The 27,255-nt window shown below is 33.9% G+C and overlaps 1 protein-coding gene across 5 annotated transcripts in view; it reads left to right on the forward strand.

Annotated features, from left to right (window-relative positions):
• The window catches only part of LOC140448170 (multiple inositol polyphosphate phosphatase 1-like), a 133,904-nt gene that overhangs the window by 91,424 nt on the left and 15,225 nt on the right, over positions 1–27,255 (forward strand). For all 5 annotated transcript variants that reach the window (XM_072541296.1, XM_072541282.1, XM_072541289.1 and 2 more), the window contains 2 exons: positions 13,346–13,785; positions 27,068–27,251. In XM_072541296.1, coding sequence (XP_072397397.1) covers positions 13,350–13,785; positions 27,068–27,251 — 620 coding nt within the window. In that variant the 5' untranslated portion in view covers positions 13,346–13,349. The remainder of the gene's footprint in view (positions 1–13,345; positions 13,786–27,067; positions 27,252–27,255) is intronic.

Raw genomic sequence — 27,255 nt, forward strand, 5'->3', positions numbered from 1 at the left:
GTCACTACAAAAAGTTAATCAAAACTTGTATGATTATAATATACTTTCTTTGATAGAATTTTCCTCATGTTTAGCACATCCTAAAATGACCTATAACAAATAAGAAAAAAACTTAACTTTAAAACTTGTCGATCTTCTAATTCCCGCAGACAAGACTACTGTATTATAGACGTATTAACTTATAAATGTCCAATCATAATACCGCGATTTGGCAGTCATGTTCGCGATTTGGAACATTTCAAACAGTCATGTTTGATCTTACAGATCAAACTCATCGATAGAGAGTAGAAGAAATTTATAGAGACGTAGATTTGACACATTGAAACAATCAAAGTTATGTCATACAACAATCAAACATAAGGAATACATATCATAGTCTTTTCAGTATAACGGTCGTGAGAATTCTATTTATAATGGTAAGCAATGTTATTCCTCTCCGATTTCTGCACAGTGTCAGATCGCCCTTTTTAGGAAGTTTGTTAATGTTGCCTGTTTTCTAGCCGGCACAACACTTAATTTCGCTTATAACTGAACTATACGAACACACTAATGAAACCGTTAAAGTGCTTGACACACTCTCAAACGAATTCTACCCAGAACAAGGTATTAGACAAGGATGTTTACTGTCACCACAATTATTTAATATATGTGGGGAGCATATTACGAGAAGTTATTTAAAAATGACACAGCCTTTCTTGCAAATAGTCAAAAAGAGTTAATTGATCTCCTACGACAGGTTGAAAACGGTCAAATATTTGGTCTGCTGTTAAACATGACAAAGACAAAGATCATGATAGTGGATAGACTACATAACAATCATCCACAAATAACCTCGACTGATCGGTTTGAGGTTGTAAGCTCATACTTATATCTGGCATCATTGATCACAAACACAGGGTCACTACAGGAAGACATCAAACGTAGATGTGATCTATGAAAAGTCGCCCTAGGAGAGATGGCTAGAATATGAAAAGACTCAAATTTCACGAACTCTAAAAATGAGGTTGATTAACTACTTGTTGATCTACGTCATTTTTATATTCCCAATACTGATATACGGATGTACCTAAATCTTGGCCATAACGACAAGCGGAAAGAAAGATAGACGCCACTGAAATGTTCTGTTAACAATTAAAATACTTTGGACATATTATGAGAGTAGACACATAAAACACGGAAAAACTTATTATTCAAGGAAAGGTAGAAGGTCAAAGATCACGAGGAAGGTTCCCAACATGATGGATCCAGCAAATTACAACAATATGCAAAAGACCTATGCATGAGTTAAGAGAAATGACCAGAGACAAAAATATTTGGAGACAGGATGACCACTACACTCCCTCCGGGTATCAGGACTGAAGAGAGAGATGTTCGCTGGAAATAGTCCACACACTTACATAAATAAGGCTTACACAGCCTGATCTTTCTTTCTGGTCGAAATATAACTCTCAAATTGTTTAAATTTATTATTCAATCGGGGGTTTGTTGTTAGTAGAAGAAATAAGTAATCAGTTCAAAACAAAAACAATTTATTTCAAAAAGTGGTTGCAATACAGAAGAAAATAAAACAAATAGACCATTAATTTCAACAAATGGTTGAAAATCAAATAAAAATAAACCAGATAAACAGACTTTCTCAATTCTCCAACATACAATTACATGCAAAATTAAATAGTACCATATTTGATCAGTAAAAATGGGGTTACTGTTTATTAAAAATCAAATAAAATAAAAAATCTAATCTTTACTGGCTCAGGACGTAACACGAGTTAAGGGGAACGGCAAAACTAATAATTTAATTTAACTCTTTGTTACATTATAATTGATTAACAATTGACGATATTTGGAGAATAACACGAAAATAAAAAAAAATCTTTATTGTAAACAAAAAACAAACCGGCATTGAGTTTATCAAGTTAATGTTTTGGCGCTGCGTTTATCAAGATGCAATGGCTCTAGTTAAGTTCGTGTAAACTACTTTTGATCTACTACTTGAATAATCAAAGAGAGGAAAATGCAATACTTGGGCCATGTGTTGAGAGGCGAAAGATACGAATTACTTCAAGTTATACTGGAAGGACAAGTACAGAGCAAAAGATCAGTAGGAAGACGCCAGAACTCGTGGCTGAAAGACCTGAGGAGATGGTTCGATCGCTCATCCGCAGAAATCTTTCGCGCAGCAGTTTGCAAAACTACAATTGCCATTTGGATCGCCAACCTTCGAAAGGAGACGGCGCCATGAGAAGAAGAAACTACTTTTAATTAATCAGGTCTTCTCCTTTAAGTTCCATATTCTGTTGGCTTATTAAAAGCCAACTATTTAATACTCCAATAACCAATATTTAAGCTCTTAAACTCCCTGCCTGTGATTTGAGTTGTTGTTACCGGAATAATACATTGAATAATAATCCTTTTCTGGTGTTACATTTTCCTGACTCCGAGCATTGTATATCACTAAGTCCCAGTATGTTAATAGACAAATTCGAATGTAATTATAAGTTTGAATTGTTTCTAATTCCCATTGTACGATTCTTCTCGATCGACGATGATAAAGTAACATGTTGAAGTCGTAAAGTAAAATATAGTTTTATTGACAGCTACTGAATGATTACACTATAGTTGTTGTTCAGGTAAACATTTATAATAGATTGCGTCCCAAACCAGTTCCGAAGCTATATTTATAATCTCACTAAAATGCTACTTTCTATCAAATAAGTGTATTGTTCTCTGTATAGAACAAAAACATTTGAGTTTTGAAAGCTGGCAAAGATCTTTAAAGACGGACAATACACCACATCACGATGACCACTACCCTTCCTCCGGAGGGTCAAATCAAAACTAACGAGATGTTCTGTGAAAATAGTCAACACACTTCCATAAGTCTTACAGTCTTACACAGCCTGATCTTTCTTTCTGGTCGAAATATGAGTCTCAAATGGTTTAAATTTAAATCCCGAAAGACGAAACCAAAATTCAGATCTTTGCTTTCCATCTATGCCTTCTATAAATTGCAAGGCAAAACAGACGATGCTAAAGATGTAAGAGAGAGATATGGAGAATCTAAATGTTGCATTCCACAACATATCTCCCCATCTAAGCAAAAATCCTTGACGAATTGGTTTCTTGTACTCTTAAAGAGTAAACCGAAATAAAAGAAGGATAATTAAGATTTAACTTCACGTATAGTGCCTCTGTATATTCGTTTGTACGTATTTTATCTTAGCAGGAAACATCAGAGCGACTGGTACATAAAATAAAAAAATTGTTAAAAACAAAAAAGAAGCCGGCACTGAGTTTATCAAGGTAACATTATATAAAGGTGTAACAGAGTATAACTTACAGTTTTGATGGTTGTCTGCTTCCTGAAAATTCAAAAACTGACTCTAAACTTATAAACGATAAATAAACAAACTCTACAACAAATCTCGGGAGATTTATTAAATTACTTATAATAAATTTGCATTTATCTGAGCAATTAATAAGATATTATTATTACTATATATTTCTAAATAGAAATACCTGCTTGTAGTGAGACTATTACACAATATTGTCAAACAAATCGTAAGAGAAAAAACGTCTGTTCCTCTAGACAACCCACTCAGAAGTGGCTGTTTTTCCTTTAGAAAATTACCAGTGCGTACACATGGTCAAACTTTCTGACCCATTAATTTTAAAAAAGGCACTAAGATTTCTGGGAGAAAGTCGTGATTGTGTGTCTAATCAAGCGTTACAAATTTTTCTCCCGCGGTTTTAAATAATGCAATTTGTATAGTCCTTACCCTGGACGAAAATTATGTTACGGTTTTAAAAGGTATCAAAGCCAGTTTAAAAATTATTGTAAAGTGCATGGACACTCAGCAGCGCCGTATATTGAAGAAAATAAAAAATAGAAAAATAAAAAAAATGTACACCATAAAAATCAAGATGGCAAATAACAAAATTACGCTAAACCCAACACTAAAACCATTAGATAGTGTACACAATACCGCATTAAGAATTGGTCTGGGAGCATTTAGAACAACACCGGTAGAAAGTTTATATAGTGAAACTAGAGAACCATCTTTACTACACCGTCGCATTTATTTAACACATGCAACTTCTATAGCATCCAATCGAAATAGACCTATTTTTGATAATACATTTAATAACAAACATACATTTCAAAATAGATCTAATTCACACAAACCTTTCTATGAGAGAATTCGATTCTATCTAAGATATTTAAATCTAGATTTTCCAGATATATTTCAAATAAATTTGAACCATCCTCCACGTTGGTGTATCAATATCCCAGAAATAAATTATAATCTTACTGTATTTAATAAGCAACAAATCCGGCTGTTATTAAAAATAACCTCAATTCAATCATAAACAAACATGGAGAAAATTGCTGCAGGATATTTACAGATGCATCCAAATGCAACACAGGAGTTGGTGCTGCATATGTAACGTCTAACAATCAATTTCAATTCAGACTACCCAAATATTTCAGCATCTTCTCTGCTGAACTTTATGCAATACTCAAAGCTCTTGAACATATCAACAATAATAAAATAGCAAAATGCTTGATTCTAAGTGATTCCCTTGGTGTTTTACAAACCTTAAATCATATGTATCCTAAAAGCCCCCTGGAAAAAATGGTAAAATCTGAACTAAAACAAGCTGAAGAAAATTCCAGACGCGTTACCTTCATATTTATCCCATCTCATATTGGTATTGATGGAAACGAAGCTGCAGACCAGTGCGCGAGTAAAGTGTCGAAAAGTGTCGAAACAGATGTAACGGAGTGTCGAAATCCCGCGGGTGATACAAAAACGCCTATAAAAAATTTAATTACGTGTAAGTGGAATCAAGAATGGAATTATTCACAGATAACACTACGGAAAATTAAAGATAAGATTTATCCATGGCTACCTAGAACTCGAAACCGAAAACTGCAAACCATCATTACTCGTCTACGTTTAGGCCATACAAGATATACGCATTCGTACCTTTTTACCAGAGATAATCCCCCTAAATGTGACATTTGTGACGAACCAAACAGTGTTAAACATTTTTTAATTGACTGTCCACTTTTTGTAAATGAACGCAACAGGTTCAATATTCCAAACAATATTAATAAACTCTTGGTACAGATTTAAATTATGCTGATTTGGGAAAATATTTAAAATGTATAGGATTATATTATAAATTTTTTTTTTTTTTTTTTTTTTTTTTATTTTAAATTAAAGTGTCTCGGCAACTATGGGCCATTGACACTGGTACAAGTTTATTACAATATGCTTATGTTTACATAAATATACAATACGTTTATATACAAGTTAGGGTACATTAACAACATCTTAATATAGTTACACTAAGTAGTAAAGGTGACAGTCTTTTAGGAAACGAATTATGGCACTGTACATGTTTGTAGAACCCAGTAGATCACTTAAATTATTTTGAAAGTTGTAGTAGTCTCTTTGAGGTTTGTAGTGGGCGCATTCTAGTAATATGTGCTGGACTGTTAAGGACTCATTACAATGTTCACAGCGAGGATGGTTTTCAGACGACATCAGATATCCATGAGTAAGACGAGTGTGACCTATTCTGAGCCTTCTGATAATAATATTGTCTTTTCTGCTCATTTGTGGCATGGTGATGGAGGTAACAGTTGGTTGAATTGTGCGTAGTTTTGTATTTTGCACATTCCAGTGTGTTTGCCAAGTGCTTAGTACGTTGTTCTTGATACTGGCCTTTAGGTCTTGGTGAAGTTGTATGTTTTCCATATTTTCTAAGGAGCAGGCCAGTTTTGCTGCATGATCAGCGTTCTCATTTCCATTGATACCAACATGGGAAGGTATCCAGATGATAGTTACTGCAACACCATTCTTTGACTGCTCTTGGCAGATACTGTGGATGCACTGTACAATGGGATGTATGGAGTATATATTTCTGATTGAGTCAATGGCGGAGAGGGAATCGGTGCATATTGCTAATGATTTCTCATTAGCAATGGGCGAGTCTAATGCCTTGAGTATTCCATACAGTTCGGCTGTGTGTATACTGCATCTGGGAGAAAGCCGATATGATGCTACTGTTGTATTTGAGGTACTGACAGCACAACCGACGGCCTGTTCTTCTTTGGAGGCATCTGTGTAGAGAATTTTGTCATAACGCTGTGTCTGTATAAGTTCCTTAAATGCTTGCACCAAGAGAGTTCTGGGCGTTTCTTCTTTTTTTATCGGTTCAAGCTGGTAAGGACAGTAGGTAGCTTTTTGGCCCACGGGGGAATTCTGGACGTTGTAAACGGAGTTGTGAGTTTTAGATCTGTGTCTTTTAGCAAACTTTTTAAAATTTGTGAGAGAGAATGTGCTCGAGGGTGACTATTATCTGGTACAGAGTGGGGATATTATAAAATTTAAACTATTAGAATTGTACACTTACACTGTATTCCCGCTAATCACCTTATGGTGGATGCGGTAAACTTTTTCTATAAAAAAAAATAAATTACGCTAAACACCAACTGGCCAAAACACAATATAGAGGCCTTTAATTATTCGATAAATATTGCTCATATTATTTTCTTGTTTTCTAAATACAATATTATCTTTTAAATGTCTAATGAGGATTGTATGGGATTTTAAAGTTATGTTGTAAGTTGTAATACTTCAACAAATTGCAGAGTGATACATATTTTAAATGTTTAAATTATGAATATTATTTTATTATTTTAAATTTTGTTTTCAGTTTTTAATTTAAATCATCTGAATATTTAACAAAACATACTAGATAAAAATATTTTAGCCAAAAATGCAGATACAGTTATGTTAAACAACCGTACGATGTTTCCGTTAAGTTTCATAAGTAACACTAGCGACAGAAACACCTTGTCTTCTCATAGGGAAAATTTATTGTTTGTGACGTTCATACATAAAGACAATTAAAATGTTTTAGGATGCATTAAAACTGTAAATGTAATTCATACAAGCAATTGTTTTAATACGCAGCTGCTGATAATTTTTTTTTATTTTAAATAGTTAACAAAATGTTTCCCACTATTTAGTTAAAATTGTGGAGCAATACCACTCTTTTTCTTCTTCTCACAATGTCTTGTTTTTTCAAAGTTGTAATCTTAGTTGGCATTCCGATGTTTAACTTTCATACCAGAGTTTGGGAGTCTTCTGGGTGGTCTGCTCGTATTCGGTTTCTTTCTTTGCAATCTGCAGGTCTATTATCACTCATTCTATCAATGTGGTCTCCCTATGAAGTTTCGTTGACTCTAGACCATTTTATAACGTCTTACATGTTAAATAGGTTCCTGATATAGCTGCTCCTCAACCTATATTTAAGTGTTTTGCCAGTAATTGATCTTGGGTGTTCATTTCTATCGTTCTCAGTAGCTGCTTAGTAGTGGTTATTTCTGGTCTTGTTTCTGTAGCGTAGGTCATAGTACACCTTACACGAGTTTTTTAAATTTGTGATTTGCTTTCGATGCTCATATATTTGTTTCTCCATATTACTCCATATTTCTCCCTATTCTCCTTCTGGAGAAATCGTGATATTTTAGCTGCTGTTAGGGTTTGTGATTGTATTTCTTGATTTACGTTTCTATTGCTTTTAATATTAGTGCCATGACTTGCTTCCCCACTTTTATTATAATTTGCTAACTTTCATCTTCTGGACAGACATAATAATATTTAATTCTTTTGATATTATTTCAAACCTATATAGTATTCTCTGTAGATTGTCCTCATCTTCAGATATTATCATCGCATCATCAGCATACCAAATATCTTAAATTATGTAATGCCTATTCTATATTCTCTTCCTGTGGTTTTTACTTCTTTGATGATAAAACCCATAACGACGTTAAAAAGGACTGGTCTGAGAACATCTCCTTGTCTAATTCCTGTTGAGACTACCTTGTTGGATAGATTATTGTTTCCTGTTATGAAAGTACTATTCCCTATGTTCAATTGTCAAATAATTTCAATTATTTTTTGGTTTAACCCTTTCAGGACGGCACCTGTTTGCCCTTGCAATGCCACACAGATGGCAGTTTTTAGCGTGACTTGTGGACGGATGGCACATATATCGGCCAGAATAAAAAATTAATACGTTATCGCTGATCAGTTAGATACAAAACACAACTATTTGAGTGTGCAGCGGAAGATAGGACAAAGAAGTACTCTTTTTGGTCTACCAAGCTTTCGCAAATCTTTATTTGCATCATCAGGGTGCTACAATAAACAAAATTAGTACAAATTACAGAATAAAAATAAAATTCCTTTAATCTGGATATATCCGCTGACATGGATGTGGGTTTTTTCACTTGATATTCATATCTAAAATTAAAGCAAGCTATAATGTATGTAAATAACGATTGAAAAACAAAAACTTACCTTCTAAAAATCTGATGTATAAGACTCAGTTGAAACTTGGCAAGGGGCATTGGCACAGTCTGGTTTATCAAGAACATAGCATAAGCATTTAGTACACAGATATCCACTGTGTGAAAAAATAATTTTCATTTTGTGGTCTTCCTCATCAATGCTACTTATCATCATGTCCGAGCAGTCAACTGACCCCATTTGTTTATTGTACTCAATAACACAATATGGTTTCCTTACTAGTTCTTTACTAGTAGGATCAATTTTGTCAAAAACAACCGTTTTATTTTTATGCATTGTTGTTATCATCATAACATCTCTTCTGTCTTTCCATTTAAACACCAAGCAACTGTCAGAATTTCTCCAATCTACTTCACCGTTTTTCAATTTTTCTTGCAAAGAAGGCGTATAAAGCCTTTTAGATCTAACACGAATTTGTTTTATGTTCATACAAATAATGTGACAAGGTTAGACTGTTATAAAAATTGTCAGTAAACAGTGAGTGGTTTTGTTTAGATATGATTTTATAAGCTGAGCCACAATATTTCTAGTAGCACCCAAGCATTTGATAGTTTCTTCGGTAAAATATGTATTCTTTCCAACATTAACAATAAAATCCAGAACAAAACCAGTCTCGCTATCACATATAACATAAAGTTTTATACCAAAACGGTGGCGTTTGGTTTTTATGTACTGTTTAAAAAGGAATCTTCCATTAAACAATATCACACTCTCATGAACAACGAGGTTTTCAAAGGGTGACTGAAATCTTTGTTTTATTCGTGTAAAACCTTCTTTATTTTATACAAGTTTTGAAATTAATTTACTGTAGTTACGAGGTATTGTCAGCACAGTTCATAAAGATAGGAGATATGCATGGATATTTTGATTCAAGGCTGATAAATAAGGCATTGGCTGAAAGAATTTGTTTAATTGAAATTGGAAAGAATATTAGTCAAATAATAAAAATATCAATTTTCAATACAAATGCAAAAAATATCATAAGACTTAATTGTCCTCATAGGAAAGTCATAATAGGCATGACAATCCTTAGGAATAGAACTTTTAGTTTTTGTAAGTGCATCCATTTCTTCTTTGTTGATTTCAACTTTTCACTATACATCTTTAGGTAATGTTCCATGTGGGCCATTGTCTTTAATCTACAAGGTAGATTGAGCCAAGGATTTTCAGTATCAAGCTTCATCTTAATGATTTCCTCAGATTCATGACTTTTATATCGGTCACGTAAGGATCTGCCTTTGATCTACCAGCTCTTTAGATTTGTAACGTTTATGCTCCTCCAAAGAATAATTATCAAAAAAAGTATATTCTAATTATTGTTTATATTTATATGGTTTTGGTTTTGTTCATCACTTGATGAAAGTGTAAATAAATTTGTAAATAAATTTTTCTATTTTTGAGCTTACGCTCAATATAACTGTTGACTGATTCTACGTCGGGAATGACCTTTTTCAAAAAATTTCTGCACATCACGCCCTTGAATTGATCTAGTGGGAAGAACAAAATCGTTGAAGATTATTTTCGAAATAGAAGTGCCAAGCCACCTTATTCATCAGATTTGGTATATATAAAGCAATCCTCAATTCAGATTGAGGACAGACTTCTGTAGAAGTAACGCAAAGTTATATACTTAGTCCAAATCTATTTAACACATGTTATAAATGAATAATGTAAAGGTTAGTATTTGGTGAAGTAGCGCTTAAAATATAGCTGAAAGGAAGATCTGGAGTTTCATCACAAAATATTTGTCAAACAGGAGCTAAGAAAATCTTCTTTTTCGCGCTACTAGGATTACTCCTGTTTGTCTGCCTCTTATTCTGTTTCAGTCGTTGTTGACTGTATATTATCTTTCCACCTTTTTGGCGGCCTTCCAACGGGTCTTCTGCTATACGGCTTGTTGTTTTTAGAGATTTTCGCTAATCTATCTTCTCCTATTCGGTTTACATGTTCGTTCCAGTTTTTTTTTCTTGTTTTTATCCACCTGTTAATATTTTGAATTTTGCATTGTTCGCGTATACTTCTGTTGGTTTGTCTGTCTCTTAATGATATGCCCGCTATTGATCTTAATACTTTCATTTCGATATTGTTGATTTGTTGTTTCGTCTTTCTTGTATTGGTCCTTGTCTCCACTGCATATGCTAGGATTGGTCTTACTGTTGTCTTGTATACTTTCATTTTGCTTTTCGTGGTCAGATATTTGTTTCTCCATATGGTTTCTCGGAGGCAACCACTTCCTCTTGCTGCTTTTGATGCTTGCCTTGTGGTCTCTGTTCTTACATCCCTGTCGCTAGTGATCTCTACTCCTAGGTAATTGAATTTCATTACTTGTTCTATAATTTTGCCATCCATTTCTAGTTTGCATCTATACTTGACTCTTTACTGATCACTATACATTTAGTTTTTTCTACTGATATTCTCATATTAAGTTTGTTTGCTGTGATATTGAAGGTGTGGAGCTACCTTTGTAGGTTATCTTCGTTATCAGCAATTAGTACTGCATCATCAGCATAGCATAGTATCGTGATTTTATGCGCTCCCATGTGGTATCCGTGTCGTTTTTTTACTTCGTGAATTATTTGATTCATCACCATATTGAATAACAATGGGCTGAGCGAGTCTCCTTGGCGGATTCCTCCTTTTAGTTCTATGCATTCTGTTTTCCCTGTTGGCATTATAACTCTGGTCTTGTTGTTCTTGTTAATTTCATTAATTGTCCTTATTATCTGATGGTCTATTTGTTCAGCTTATAATAAATTTAAGATGTCATTTCGCTTCACCCTGTCAAAAGCACTTTTTAAATCTACAAAGCACATGTATGCTGGTTTTCCATATTCAATAGACTTCTCTATTATTTGTCTGATAATAAAAATTGCGTCTATTGTGCTGCGGTTCTTCCGGAAGCCTTGTTGTTCATCTGTCGTATTCGCTTTTTCCTCGATTTTATTTTTTATGGCTGCCGTTAACAATTTTAATGTAATTCATCAGACTAATGCCTCTATAATTTTCAGGATTTCTCGAGTCTCCCTTTTTAAGTATCGGTAGCAGGAGACTTTCCTTCCATTCCGCTGGTACTACTCCGGTATTTATTATATCGACGAATAATTTTAGGAGCCATTTGCGTAGTGTTGTTTCTCCATATTTTAGCAGTTCATTGTTTATCTTATCAGGACCAGGTGCTTTTCTGTTTTTTAATTTTTTTATTCGTTCTTGTAGCTCTTCTTCTGATATTGGTACTCTATTGTTAGTTTCGTTAATGATACTTTCTCTGTTCTCTTCTTCTCCTTCTCCATATAATTTCGTGAAATGCTCGGTCCATTGTTCCTTCGTAATGTTATCTATGCGTACAAATTCATTCATTTCTGTTTTTTGTCTCCTTATTATCTTCCACACCTTTTTCTGGGATCCATAGAGGTCGTATTCCATATCTTTGGTAAATTTTTCCCAGTGTTCTTTTTTGATGTTATCTATTTCTTGGTTTACTCTATTCCTGATTTTCACGTAGTCTTCTCGTGCCTCCGGTGTCTTCACTCCTCTGTATGTTAGGAAAGCTTGTTTCTTTTCATTTGCTAGTGCTAAGAAAATCGAAACAATTAAAAGAAATAAACGGTATAATGGTTTTACGCTAATATGTATACTTGAAATTAATGATAAAAATTATTTTTATTAAATGAGATCCTTAATGTTTTTCCCGCAGCGAAGATCCTTTTCTTCGCACTTTTTTAAAAAGTCCATTTTAACACATTGTCATTAGTGACACGATGTTCTGTCAAAATCCTTGTATTTACACCGAGACTACCATCAGATTTCGTCTGTTGCAACTTGTGAGTTTTAGTCTTCAAACTGCTTTTTCTCACAATTCTTTCGTCCAAAGCAGAGGATCTATTGGAATGCTGTTGATTATAGACGTTTGCATTGAACTTTGCATAAATTTAGCAAGTTTTATATAACTGATAATGCATGGTGTCTATAGCACATAAAATTTCTGAACGCAACTTACACTCGATGAGTGCCATCTTTATGGGGAACCATTGCCAAGCCAAGAGTAAAGGCTGATTTATAAACTTTACGTTGGCGTTGGCGCTGGTGTTCGCCGTTGACCTTGGCGCTGGCTATCATAGACTGCATTTATAAACTTTCGGTTGGCGTTGGCGTTAAAGATCACATCTAAATTTCTAACCTTACATTTTTGATTTGGTATTATTAATTTTTTTTTGAAAATTAATACAATGGAAAATGAAAATGCTCGGCCTTTGTTAGGTGCAGTAGCACTGATACTTTTTATTCGAGCAGCACTGAGCCTTCGAAATAAAAGACAACTTCGATACAAAGGGAGGCCCTTTATGGGTCAAGAGGTAATTTTAATTATTATAAAAATATGAAAAACTGGGATACCCAGCAGTTTTTTAAATATACCAGGATGCAGGTTCCAATATTTGAAAAATTACTGCAAATGGAAAAACCATTAATAAATTATATCTTAAAATATATTATTAAATAAGTATAAATTATTTAAACTATTTTACTTTATAAACAGGTGGAAACAGAAAGATAAACAAATAATTTAGTTTGATTTGTTTGACAAACCTTTTCACTTTTTCGGTATTGCTATTGGTTGCGATGACAAAGATTCAAAGATACAGTTTTTTTATGTTCTGTGATCGTGACTACAATCACAGAAGGGTTGGTGTATTCTGTGCTACAACGGCCAACGGCAAAAGATAAAGTTGGTTCATCTTGAACGGAACCGAACGTCAACGCCAACGGCGAACGATGTTTATAAATAGACATACGAGTTTCCCATTTGACCATGTTGTAACGCGAACGTCACCACCAGCGCCAACGCCAACGTAAAGTTTATAAATCAGCCTTAAGAGTTATTGGTGTTCATTTTACATTAACTAGTAATAGTGTCTTCAGAAATATTATATTAATCTGTTTTCTTTTTATTTCAGAACCATGATTTACCTGAAAATATCTACGGCATGTCTTTTACTTATGATGGTAGCTGCCCAAGACAACTATCCCAACTATAATAATCCGAATAATAACAATAATCAAAACTATAATCCATCCAATCAGAATTATAATCCACAAAACAATTATGATCGGCAAAACGGTTTCACGAACCCTCAAAACAACTTTAACGGCGAAAATCCAAACTACAACAATCCAAATTATAACAACAATAATAACAATAATAACAATAACAACAATTTTAATAACAATAATCAAAATGTCAACAACCAAAACTTCAATAGTCAGCCAACAGATCAAGGAGACTGCTGCGAGGATTACTGTTACGTTAACGATCATGAACCTTATTTGTATTTCGGAACGAAAACGGCATATGACAGTCTGAATAGACAAAGTGGAAATCAGCATGTTGTACCTGGTAAGTTCAAAATAAGATTTGCTACAAATCAGGGCCCTGATTCTATTTCATTTCGATGTCGAAATTTAAAAGCGACTACGCCATGACAGTCGCAATCGCTAGCGATTCTCATTCATTTCGATTGTAGTTAAAACTGGGGATATTTACTTTATCATTTTGACACTGCTGAAAATTTGGGTTGGCCCTGTTGTTTATTGGCTGCACTACGCTTGTTGAATGTTTGTTTTGTTTACGTTACGTGAACGTCTTTTTTTTCTTGTTTGAGTTGTTAAATCATAAATATTGGCCATTCTCAATTATATTTTGAATTGAAAGAAAAGATGGCAAGAAAAAAAAGGCGATGTGGGAGATCCTTAAGTTATAACCACTAAGATTTGACTTAGTGGTTATATTCTAATATATTTTTAAATTTACTGCAGCTTAGTAATACTAACCCTAAACATTTTGGGTATCCTAGAGGCATAAACACCTTCTTCCAAATATGGTTCTAATACCCTTATTAAATAATTTGCAGCTTGTTTATTAAGCCGGAATTGCTGCCTAAATTGAGCATCACTTAGTGAAAAAGAATTTTGAGTATCCCGTAACATTCTTCTTATCCTCCGTTATGAACGTCGGATATCTAACCTCTCTAATTCCTCCAAAACTAGCAAATGTCCGTAAAACACAGCCATATTGATACTTTTTGCCTCAGTTTTCCTTGCAAGGATCAAAACACCGCCTACTTAAACTGAACCTAAGTTCACTTCTCCCAGTCCAGTCAGTCATGTCAGATTAATTTCGACTCAAAATGAAATTTCAACCACTTTCTTGTGGTTGAAATTAATTTCGATAAGTCGAAAACTAGTGACGTCGTTTGGTTAGTTCAGCTGAAATCCACAAGGTTCGCAAAGTCGCATTTCGACGTCGCCATGTTAATTTCGACATGTTTTGAGTCGAAATCTCAATTAGAATCAGGACCCAGATTGAAAATAATTTTTTTAAACAGCTAGTTTTACTTAAGAAAGTTGATATTTTGAACGAGTGTTAATATTTTACTAATAAGATTATAAAAAAACGAAATACGTGTAATATAATAGCAAAGAGATCGAGAGATAAATATTTTTATTTTTATGTTCGTTATACATCTTAAAATACATTTTAATAATTGAAAAGTAATAATTTCAAATAATTTTTATAATTCTGACGTCATCTGGCGACCCTCAACGAGCGGTCCAAAGCCGTCATTGGTTAGATTTGATTTTTCTCTAATTGTTCCCTTCTTTGGTTTCCGCTTTACATTCTTATTAATTTACTTGATTTTTAAACTTTAAAACTTTAAGTACCTAATGAGAACTCCTTTCAAAGTGTGCGTCAGTTGATCCCTCGTCCTATTTAAAAATTTGGAGAGAGGGAGTTGCAGCTCCCAAGACAGCGACTTAGTTTTGCATAACAATTGGCCCTCCAACATAAAAGTGATCTAAATTTTATATATTTTTATATATTACTCGATCTTTCTTTTACTTTTTATTCTAGTTCGAATGTTTTATTTGCTTTAGTATATATATTTTTATTATATTATATATATTTTTATTACCCGCAATGCATACAAAGTAAAATTTCTCTATCTAATTGTTCAATTCTTCATTACTGAGATTTATTTTTGCGGTACTTCTTCATAATATGCACTGTTACATCCGTTCTTGCTATCCAAGAGAAGCTTAGCTTAGCTAAGTACACACTCCTAATAATTTTTACTGAGGATAGTCCAGTCGTCAGAGATTTGACCCCTAAAAATCATACTAACAAGCTGAATTTTGCCGAGAATATCAATTTTGGGACTCCAAAAAGGTGCAAGAATGTTTACCACTTTAACTCCAGGGCTTCTCCCTAAAACCACCCTTGTAGGGGGGTAAAAACGCAAAAAAATCGATTTACCAAGAATCTGTACGCCGTAGAAAAAAAAATTTGAAATAAAAAATGTAGCTGAGATAATTTTGAACAAAAATGTTTATTAGCACTTTTTGCGTAGAACGAACCGTTCTCTCAGAAACAACGCTTGAAGCGACCGGCGATTTTGAATGTCAGTTCCGCGCGCGAAATCAATGTTAAATAAAATTTGTATCAATTCGACGGTAAAAAATCGATATCTTTTGATCAGAGTGTCCTATGGACAAAATCAAAATGCATTTTAAATGTGAAGAGGGCAGCTTTCGTATGCAATTTTTGTATTTTGTCACAAATGAAGTCAGTTTATATAAAGCTGTTCAATAAATAAACTTTTCGCGGTTTTTACCATTTTTTACTATTCTTGTGAGATCAACAAAATTTATTACTTTCATTAACCGGTCGTAGTGAAATTTCTATTGTTGGAGACCAGTCTTCAAAAACCTATAACATAAAAATTTGATTTTAATTTTTGGCAACCAATATGGGGCATTTGAAATTTGACTAAAAACGCAGAATTTAAACTTTTACATTACAAACGATCGCACGTCACAGAAAATAGAGAGTTATCAAGTGAGAGAGTAAGAAAACGGTAACGTTATTTTAGAATGGAGCATGCGCAGTATGAAAATTGAATACGGTAAATGATTTTAACGTTTACGGGCTCCGTTACCGTACGTGGGATAGCGGGTTTGATATAAGGTACCTTAAGCTAGCGGTGACAAATGAGCGGAATCCAATTTAACCTAAGTAATATTTTTTCACTCATTTTTCATTAATTTATTACCACCCTAATAATTTTTCACCACCAAACCACCCTTAATGGAAGCGATTCTGCTGGCTTAAGGTTCAGGCTAGCAGAATTCGGAAAAAAAACTTTTTGCTTATGGCATATTTTTTCACACATTTTTCACTAATTTATTACCACCCTAATAATAATTTTTCACCACCAAACCACCCTTAAGGGGAGCGATTTTGCTGATTGAGACGGTTAAAACTAGTACAATTTCAAAAATAAGATTTATGATATACCACATTGTTCTGCTAGATGATGTTATGAATTTATTACCACACTAGTAATTATTCACCCCTCAATTGCTCCTTATGAGAAGTCAATATTTCTATTAATGGGTTAATTCTGGGCCTGGGTTGATCCGGGTTAATATTTAAGGTGATAAAAAATGTATTTTTACAATTTTACTGTACTCCTCTGTTAGTTGGAAAATACCAAAGTGGCTTCTGTAGACAGAAGTCAACAATAGACCAGATATTTGTTCTGCGACAGATCCTCGAAAAAACAAGTGAATATAACATCGACACCCATCATCTCTTCATAGACTTTGAAAGCGCATATGACAATATAAACCGAGAATTCTTAATAAAAGCAATGAAAGAATTTAATATACCAACACAACTAATAGAACTGATAAAAGAATCTCTAAAAGTAGAAAGTAGAATCCGGATACAAAATGAATTAACGGAAACAATAGATGTGAAAAAGGGACTACGCCAGGGAGACGCTCTATCATGCATCTTGTTCAACATCGTGCTCGAGAAAATACTGAGGGACACAACAGTCAATACACGAGGAACAATCATTAATAAAAGCGTGCAAATACTAGCATTTGCAGATGATGTTGACATAATCGCAAGAACAAGAAGAGAATGATAGAGGCATACAACCAAATAGAACCAGCTGCACAAAATAGTGGTCTTAAAATCAATCAGACCAAAACAAAATATATGCAGGTAAGAAAAAACGCAGAAATAAGGCAGCCACAAAATATAACAATAGGAGAATACAACATAAAGGAGGTAAAAAACTTTATATACTTGGGATCCCTAGTCACGTCTGATAATAACTTTACGGAGGAAGTGAAGAGGCGAATATTTATTGCAAATAAATGTTACCATGGCTTAATTAGACACCTAAGATCAGATAACGTCGCAAGAAAGACAAACTGCCAAATATATAAAACCCTAATAAGACCGGTACTCACATATGGCTCAGAAACCTGGACACTTACTAAAAGAGAGGAAACGTTGTTAGCCACCTTCGAAAGAAAAATCTTGCGACACATATATAAGGGCACAAAAGAAAACGGAATATGGCGAAGACGATACAACTCTGAACTATACAAAATATACCAGGATCCGGATATTATAACATTCATCAAAATAGGACGGCTGCGTTGGATAGGACATGTAGAAAGAATGGAAGAAGGCGAAATACCAAACAAAATATTCAAACAGATGCCAGTAGGAAAAAGAACAAGAGGAAGACCGAAACTGAGATACTTAGAACAAATAGAAAATGATATAACAACCTTAAAAATAAAAAACTGGAGAAAAAAAGCACGAAACAGATCGGAATGGAGAAGAATCCTAGAACAGGCCAAGACCCAAAAAGGGTTGTCGAGCCAGTGATGATGATGATGACTGTACTCCTCTTGTAACTGAAAGTATAAATTGCTTACCAGGTTTTTACTGAATTTTACCCACCCTCATGATTTTATGCCACAGTTAATGGGAAACATTCAACAAGCTACGCATTCACGCTAGCTAAATGCAAAATATTTTTGGAAATACAAAACTGCTCTGCTAGATTTTTACTATATTTTTACCAGTCTAGTCATTGTTTTCGTAACTACCCTAATTAAAAACATTCTGAAATGTTACTCTGTGCTAATTAATATTTATTTTTTAAATGTTTAAATATTGAAAATATGAAAATACTTTATTACAAAAATTATAAATTTTAACTGTTTTTAAAAATTGACTCTGATTATAGTAGTGAGTACATGGCTAAGAGAAATCGAATCGTGAGCCTCTTTTATGAATATAAAATAAATGAAATCAAGTTGAGTTTTAGTAAATACCAGGGAATTGTTATATTTCACAGAATAATTACCAGGTAAGAAATATTCCAATTGAAATAATTTTATTATGTCTATTACATTAATTACCTAATTGTAAAGGAGGGTCAGTACACCTTGCGCACCTATTGTTAAAAGATTAAAAGATTTATGTATCAAAATACGGAAGGATAAAATTTTATTTGATAGCTCTCTAATAAAACCTAGCCTCCAAGAAAACGGTTATATAGAATTGAACAGAATAGAAATATGCTTTATTGTCACTGAAAATTATTGAACAATTTTATGGACAAAGTTAAAAAAAATCAGTCAAAAAGTACAAAAAGTATAAAACAAAAACAAATATAATAAAAAAACAGAACAATACAATTTTAAATTAGTAGAATTATTGTATAACATAATTTGTACAGACAACAACAAATGAGACAAATGTTATGGGTGTAATTTATAGCAGACGTTAAGTACTTTTGAAAAACGTACTAGTGTAATTAAAAAAGTGCGGCTTTAAACGTTTCAGATCGTTTGTAATATGAAATATTAAATTCAGCGTTTTTTAAGCATATTTATTTATTTAACACCTCTATACAAACCGAGTTCATTTGCGGCAAAACTACAAACAAAAATTGCGGCATACGAAAGCTGTGCTTTTAACCTTTAAAACGCATCTTGATTTCGACCATCGAGTACCATCGAGCTGATACAACTTTTAATGAACATTGAGTTCGCGCGCGTAACTGATATTCAAAATCTCTGATCTCTTCAATCGTTGTTTGTGAGAGAACGGTTTTATTCTACACAAAAAATGCTAATAAAGGTTTTTGTTCAAAATTATCTTGGCTACATTTTTTAGTTAAGACATTTTTTTCTATGGCGAACAGATTCATGATAAATCGATTTTTTTCCGTTTTCAAATGTTCTTCATTTTCGTAAGTTACATCGTGTTTGCCATATCAACCTTTAATATTATTATCATTTCCACCTTTCATCTTGCAATCAGCTAAGACAATTTTTATGTATAACTTTGGTAATCGTTTAATCTATTGAATATTCGCATGATCACTTCTTTATCTTTTTTTTTATTTTGGTATTGACTGCATTACGTCTTTTCCTTTTAATCGCAAAACGAAATCAAGGATCCTATCTTAAACGTAAACCAGCATGTTAGCATTAATTCCAGTAAAACCGTCTTACATACTTCCCAGGGAAATACAAATGATCAAATTTCAAGCAGGCCCAAACATTCCGCAGAGAGCAAATTGAAGAATTGCCCCCTCTTCTTGTTAAAGGCAATAATAATAACGCAAAGTTATGTATCAACAAAACGATAGTGATGAATCAGATGCCGCATTTCTGTACTGCAACGAACTCTGTTCTCCTTGTCCTAACAGGATCTGGTTAACGTGCCAGAACTGCATCGGCTGGTGTCACCCGGAATGTGCGATTGTTCTTAAGTCAACAAAGACTTTCGTTTGTAATGATTTTTAATGTTTAAATGTTGGCAAATGGATTCAGTTCCTGCAGTCTTACACAGAAAGAAAATGTTTAAATGTTTTTTTATTATAAAGGAAAAGTATTTAGTAAATATAAAATTTCATAAAAGATTGTGTAAGAAGTACTAACTTATAATCATTTTAAATATTAGATTTACAAGAAATTTGCCACTTGGAGGAAAAAAATATATATTTGTTTAGTCTTGCAAATTGTATCAAATTACCCCCCAATTGAGTAAGTTGTTACATGGCAGGGACAAATTGTTACACTAGTAACTTTCATACTTTTCAAAGAATATTTTAATTTTCTTAATGAAAAAACTTTAAATAAACTTTTTTTTATTGAAATATAAACTTCATCAGTAAAAACGTTCCTATTAAACGGAAAAATGCCAGTTACACGAAAACAGGACTGTAAATTTGTTGGAGTTACAGCTAACGGCAAAGCATTTACAACAATTGATGGAACGTTATAAATTGTCATTGTAACTCCTGGGGTTTCATCCAGCCATCCATCTGACTGCTAATACATTTTTTTAATGGTCCAAACACCGATCTGTCCAAAGGTTGCAATCGATGAGAGCTATGCGGAGGCAAGTTCATGAGAACAATGCCATTTTCCTTGCAATAATCTATTACTTTAACCGACAAATGGGAATCGTGAGTGTCCAGTATTAATAATACTGGATTTTTCTTAGAACATTTAATATTCTTATGAAAATGTTTCACATAAACTAAGAATTCCACTTTCGTCATCAATCCAGAAGGATTGCTCTTTCCTATATATCCTGGTAGTCCACTGGAAACAAAATGTTCTCGATAATTTTTCCGCCGAAAATAAATATTGGCGGCACTGAGTTTCCACTGGCATTCACTGCCAGACACACTGTCACTAATGTTCCTCGTTCCCCCGAAGTAACCGCCCCCATTTGCTTCACACCTTTTGATGTATTATTTTGCAGGGTTTTGAACTGTAGTTACTCCGGTTTCATCTAAGTTGTAAATATCTTTTGCTCCAAGATTGTGCCTATTTATTACATTGGAGAGTTGGTCAAAGAATAAATTTACATTGTGCCTATTAAAGCTTGTGGCTCGCCCTAAGCTCATAGCCTGAGGGGTAGAATGGATAACTGATTGTGGCGTTTTAAAAAATTTGTTAGCCAGTCAGTAGATGCTGTCTCAAATTTGGTCCAGTTATCAGGAACAGTAACGTTATTTTTTTAAAGCAAACTGAAAAGCAAGCTATTTTTTAAGATCTTCTTAAGATCTTTTGGGGAAAGACCATGAACCTTAACCATATCTTTGAACATTCGGTAACATAAGAAGCTAACTCATTTTCTTGTAGATCAGGGAAGATTTCACCATGCTTAGTTTTTTCTTGTAGGTTCTCATTTTGATCTATTAAAAATTTACAATTTTATTTACAACAAAATCTAGGTTACTAATAAACCTACACACAAATTTCTTGAGATGGGGCAGGTTGTTACAGTAACAACTTCTCTCTTAAAAATAGTAACAAGCTGCCCAAGGACGCCATATTAAAAATAAATTATAATTACTCACCAATCCCAAATATTTAATCTTGTACGTATAGACAAAAATAAAGCTAACAGTCAATAAAACATGCTAGGAAAACAATAAGTTACCTTACCTTGTAAAAATAGAACCAGCAAAAATTTAAACAATGTCGGAAAAATTACTAAGTGCTACTAAAAACACAAAAATGGTCGGTCTACGTCAGAGCCTTAAACCACACTAACCAAAGTTCGTTAAGATGTAGTGAGGTATGCACCGCATTGGCTACGTCGAATTAAAGGTGCTGTCATCTCGTTAAGTTGATTAAAATTAAATGTAACAACCTGCCCCGTGTAACAACTAACCCCGGTCTCTCCTACTTAGTTGACGTTTGTAGTATCCTTGTAATAATACGACAATTACGGTAAATAGTTTTATTTTACTAAAATACCCGCTAAAAGGGTGAACACAAATGTTTATATTTTTACAGCAATTTTACAAGTGTCCTTTTTTTAGGTTGACAGCTGACGGTTGCCAGCCAGCCGTCAGCTAACACCCTAAGGTCGGGTTCACACTGTCTAAGCTTACGACACTACAATACCTCCCCTCACAAATTCAAGCGCCGGGGTGGTTTAATATTACGCTTTGGTCGTTCACTTATATTAACCTGACCCTTTTCAGTTGTAACTTCAGATGCAGTCTGAGGATAAGGCTGATCAGCTAAACTTTCATTGATTTTAATTTCTTCCTGTCCCAGAGTCTCATTCGTTTAAGAATAGGGCTCGTTTATTGACTCGTTTAATAACAATTTTGGTTGGACATTCAAATGTATAGCACTAGGCCCCTGTTCGCCACTTGACCACTTATTTTCAAGACCTTCCCTATAAACTTTTTCAACCTGATCCTCCACTACATCCGATTGATTCCGCCGAATTTGATTCAAATGCCTCTTCCAAATCAAATTCTCATGAATCAGTTTACACAAATAAATCCTATCATTTAAAACTTCATCTATTACACTCTCTACCCATATTTTTCTATTTGGATTTCGATAGTCCCTGCACCAAACTCTATCCCCCTCTACAAAACTATCTTCTCTTTTTCCTTTATAATTTAAAATTTGATTTTCAGCTTTTTCTTTTGATGAAACCCCTTTTAGAGACAATAAATCTAAACGTGTACGTACCTTAGTTTTAAACATCATACTGCTAGGTGACATACCAGTAGTAGCATGTATCGAATTTCTATATGAAAATAAATATCTGTAAATCAAAGTTTCCAGTTGCACATTTTTATTTTTTTCATCTGAAAGAGCTTTTTTTAATCCTAATTTAACCGATTTAACACAGTTTTCTGCAAACCCGTTAGTTGAGGGATGAGAGGGTGGAGATGTTACAAACTTAACTCCGTTATTACTCAAAAAATCAATAAAGTTTTCGGATGTAAATTGGGTCCCATTATCCGTTTCTACTATACGCGGTATACCAAAACGTGAAAAACATTCCCTAAATCTACTAATAGTATTTTCTGAATCAGGTGTGTTCATCACGAATACCTCTGTCCATTTAGTGTATGTGTCCACAATAATTAAAATTGTCTTTGTCCTAATGGGCCCTAGAAAATCAGCATGTATTTTTTCATAAATGTAGTGAGACTCCAGTGACTTCATCAGCTTAGCCTTAGGCGGATCTGGCCGCAATTGGCAACAAACTTTACAGTTATTGACCTGCTGCTCAATCTCGTTATCTAGCGATGGCCACCAGAAATAGGAACGGGCGCTGGACTTCATCTTCGTCATACCTTCATGATTACTGTGTAATTCTTTAAGTAACTGCCCTCTCAGTGCAACAGGAATTACCGCGCGATACCCCCACATTATAATTCCTTGCTCAATAAAAAGCTCCTGCCTCCTAGCTATAAATGGTTTCAATAGTTCATTTTCTGTATGCTTCGGAAATCCATATCTAATAAAATTGAACACTTTGCCCAAAATTGGATCTTTTCTTTTTTATTGAATCTATAGGTATTAAACTCTCAACCATGTTTAAATAATCATATTCAGGCTCATCATTTTCATAATCATCCTGTAAAGGCAATCGTGACAACGCATCTGCTCTTGAGTTATCCACTCCTCTGATAAACCTAAAAGTGTAATCAAAACCAGCTAGAAATAAAGACCATCTTTGAATTCGACCCGCCGCCATTTTCGGTAGGCTTTTATATTCACCAAAGATCGATTTCAATGGTTTGTGATCACTTAATATTTCGAACTTCCGTCCCGCCAAATATTGGTACAATTTAGATACCGACCAGTAGACAGCCAGAGCCTCCTTCATAATTTGAGAATAATTTCGCTCTGCTTTGTTTAATACCCTCGAGATATAGCATATAGGCCTCTCACTCCCATCTGGTAAAACATGAGACAGAACTCCTCCGATTCCATAATCACTCGCATCACACGCTAAACGAATTGGTTTATCTGGGTCATAATGTACTAAAATCTTTTGTGAAGCTAACTCAGTCTTTGCATATTGAAAAGCATTTTCACATTGTTTTGTCCATTTAAATTTTTTCATTTTCCCTACTAACTCATATAAGGGTTTTAATTTCCCTTGTAAATTTTCACAAAAACGAGAATAATAATTTATCATTCCCGCGAAAGCCCTAACCTCTGTAATATTTTTGGGTCTAGGAGCACTTATGATTGCCCTTACCTTTTCTTCGTCTTTTTCCAACCCATTTTGTGTCCCAAATAATAAATGTTTTCTTTGAAAAATTCGCATTTTTTTTTTCGTTTAATCTAAACCCTGCTCTTTATAGTCGCTTTAACACCTCCTCCAAGTTTTCTAAATGCTCTCTATCGTCTTTCCCCGAAAATTTACTGTACACCGACACCCCTGCAAAACCTTTTCAATTACATTTTGAAAAATAGAACAGGCTGGCTTCGTGCCATAAGGTAACCGCTTTATTCTATATATACCTAGAGGTGTGCTCCAAGATAATAACTCATTAGTTGTATCAACTAGTACTAACTGGTTATAAGCATTGAGAAAATCGAGTTTTGAATATTTTTGTCCTCCTTGTAACGCGGCGAAAATGTCCTCAATACGGCGCAATGGATGGTTGAAATCTTTTAAATATTTATTTACTGTGATGTTATAGTTAGCGCAAACACGAATATCTTTGCCATTAGGTTTCATAACTGGTACTAATGGTGTTCCCCACAGAGAATTATCTGCCCGTTCAATAGCACCCTCTGACTCTAACCGCTTTAGTTCCACCTCCACCTTTTCCCGAAAAGCAAATGGTAAGGGATGAGGTTTGTGGAAAACTGGTTTTACATTTTCATCTATTTCTAAAGTAACTTTTTCCCCATTGTACCTACCCAACTCCCTTTGAAACAGCTTTGAATATTTTGACAATATGTTATCCAATTCATTGTTTTTATTTTGAATAGCTAGGTCATTAATTGTTATTTTGGAATTTTTTAAAGACATGTTAAATTTACTAATTATATCGCGACCTAACAACATTTTAGTAGCTTTCTTGACTATTGTAAAATTACAAATTTTTGAAACATTCTGTATAGAAATTTTTACAGTAATTTTCCCTTCTGGATTCACAATTTCTCCAGAGTAGGTTTTTAATTTAATACCTGTTTTATTCAAAGGAATGTAGCTTAAATTATCTAAATAAAACTTATGAGGCATGCAAGAAATACCTGCTCCAGTATCCAATTCCATCTGTGTGGACACCTTATCATCTACTACAACTGGAATATACAGTGGCTTTATAAAATTAACTTGTTGAATGTCTGTTAAGTTGTACAATGAAAGTATATTCTCATTTTCTTCCTCTTCCACCAAATGATTCTGCTCTAATTTGCATGCTGCCATAATATGACCCTTTTTGCCACATTTTTTACAAATAAATGTTCGGTACTTACATTTACTAAAATTATGCTTGGTTTTGTTACAGAAATTACACCTTAAGTCTTCTGGATCACTATGTCTCTCTTTATCACTATGTCTCTCCACTATTTTCTCACCATTTCTGGAAATATTACTACTAGAAGTACTACTTGCTTTTTGTCTAACTTCTTGTAGCTTATTCACTTCAGCATTATTTCTGGACTGTTTTCTCAAGGCTGCTTCTTTGTTCAAAGCTATCTCTAACAGTTCTTGAAAACTTTTGGACGGACTCTCCTCACACAAACGGTCCAATATATGACCTGGCCTCATGCCTGTTACAAATTTATCTTGGACTCTATACATCAGTTTGTCCATAAAATCACATTGTGTAGCTGCATTTTTAACCCTTAAATACCAATCATTAATAGACTCTTGGCCCTGTCTTAATGAATCGAAAACAATCCTTCTGCGATAGACAGACACTCTTGGTTTAAAATGTAGTCTTAATAACTGTATTAAAGTATCAAAGTCTTTACCATTCGGCTTCTCAGGGCTACATAGGTCTCTCAAAATCTTGTATACCTCTTCACTTAACAAGGTAAGTAAAACAGCAACCTTTCGTGTACCCTCTATTATATTTGCCATAAACAATTGGTCTAGCCGTTCTTCAAATACTTCCAAATCATCACCTTGCTTGAAAACTGCTAATGCCGAAATGTTCCCAGTATTAACCACTGTAACAGTCGGTTGGATTGGCAAAACCACGTTTTCTGAATTACCCTGGTTCAAGGACATGACTTGCAAATTCCAAATTCAACTTTCCGTAAAAAAATACAATATTTTGTGCTTCACCCAAACTTCCACAACTTTTCTCGTCGCCAAATAATTGTAGTATCCTTGAAATAATACGACAATTACGGTAAATAGTTTTATTTTACTAAAATACCCGCTAAAAGGGTAAACACAAATGTTTATATTTTTACAGCAATTTTACAAGTGTCCTTTTTTTAGGTTGACAGCTGACGGTTGCCAGCCAGCCGTCAGCTAACACCCTAAGGTGGGGTTCACACTGTCTAAGCTTACGACACTACAACGTTGTACCGAGATTTACTGTAATTTGCATATTGTAATGATGACTACGCGTTGCTAAGATTTCATCTGTTAATACAACCTTGACTTATCAACTCAAGTTATCAACTCTTCTTTAATTCCATTGTTTACTGTTTTTATAATCTTTCTTGCCTATGACCATATCAGTTGATCAGTAGGTCAGTTTTTGTTGTGGAAATAATGCATGGTAAATAAGACCACGCTTGGATTATTTGCAAGTTTGCAACTCAAGTGTTTTTTAAACTTGACACACTCCGCGATTACTACCTGTGTCCCAGATTCTGATTAAAAACAATTTTAATTAAAACAATAATGCAATTAAAGAATAATGTAAAATATTACTTCGGGATTATTTATGAATTCTAATATCTTAGGAATAATATTACAAGATGGGGCCATGATAGGTCACCTTTTTCTAGAATATGTATTTGAAATAGTTTTAATCATTTTGTAGATTGCCGACCTGTACAGTTTTGGAGTATTATCCGACATGGTGCTGAACTGCCTGATTCTGATACGATTAGGACGATGAGAAATATGAACAAACTTCATGAGGATATTTTACGAAACCACGAGCAAAGAAGAACCTATCCTGACAAAGGCAGATTGTGCGCTAATGACTATGATCTATTCAAAAGGTAA

Source organism: Diabrotica undecimpunctata, chromosome 1, assembly GCF_040954645.1.
Source record: "Diabrotica undecimpunctata isolate CICGRU chromosome 1, icDiaUnde3, whole genome shotgun sequence".
NCBI classification, from domain to species: Eukaryota; Metazoa; Arthropoda; class Insecta; order Coleoptera; family Chrysomelidae; genus Diabrotica; species Diabrotica undecimpunctata.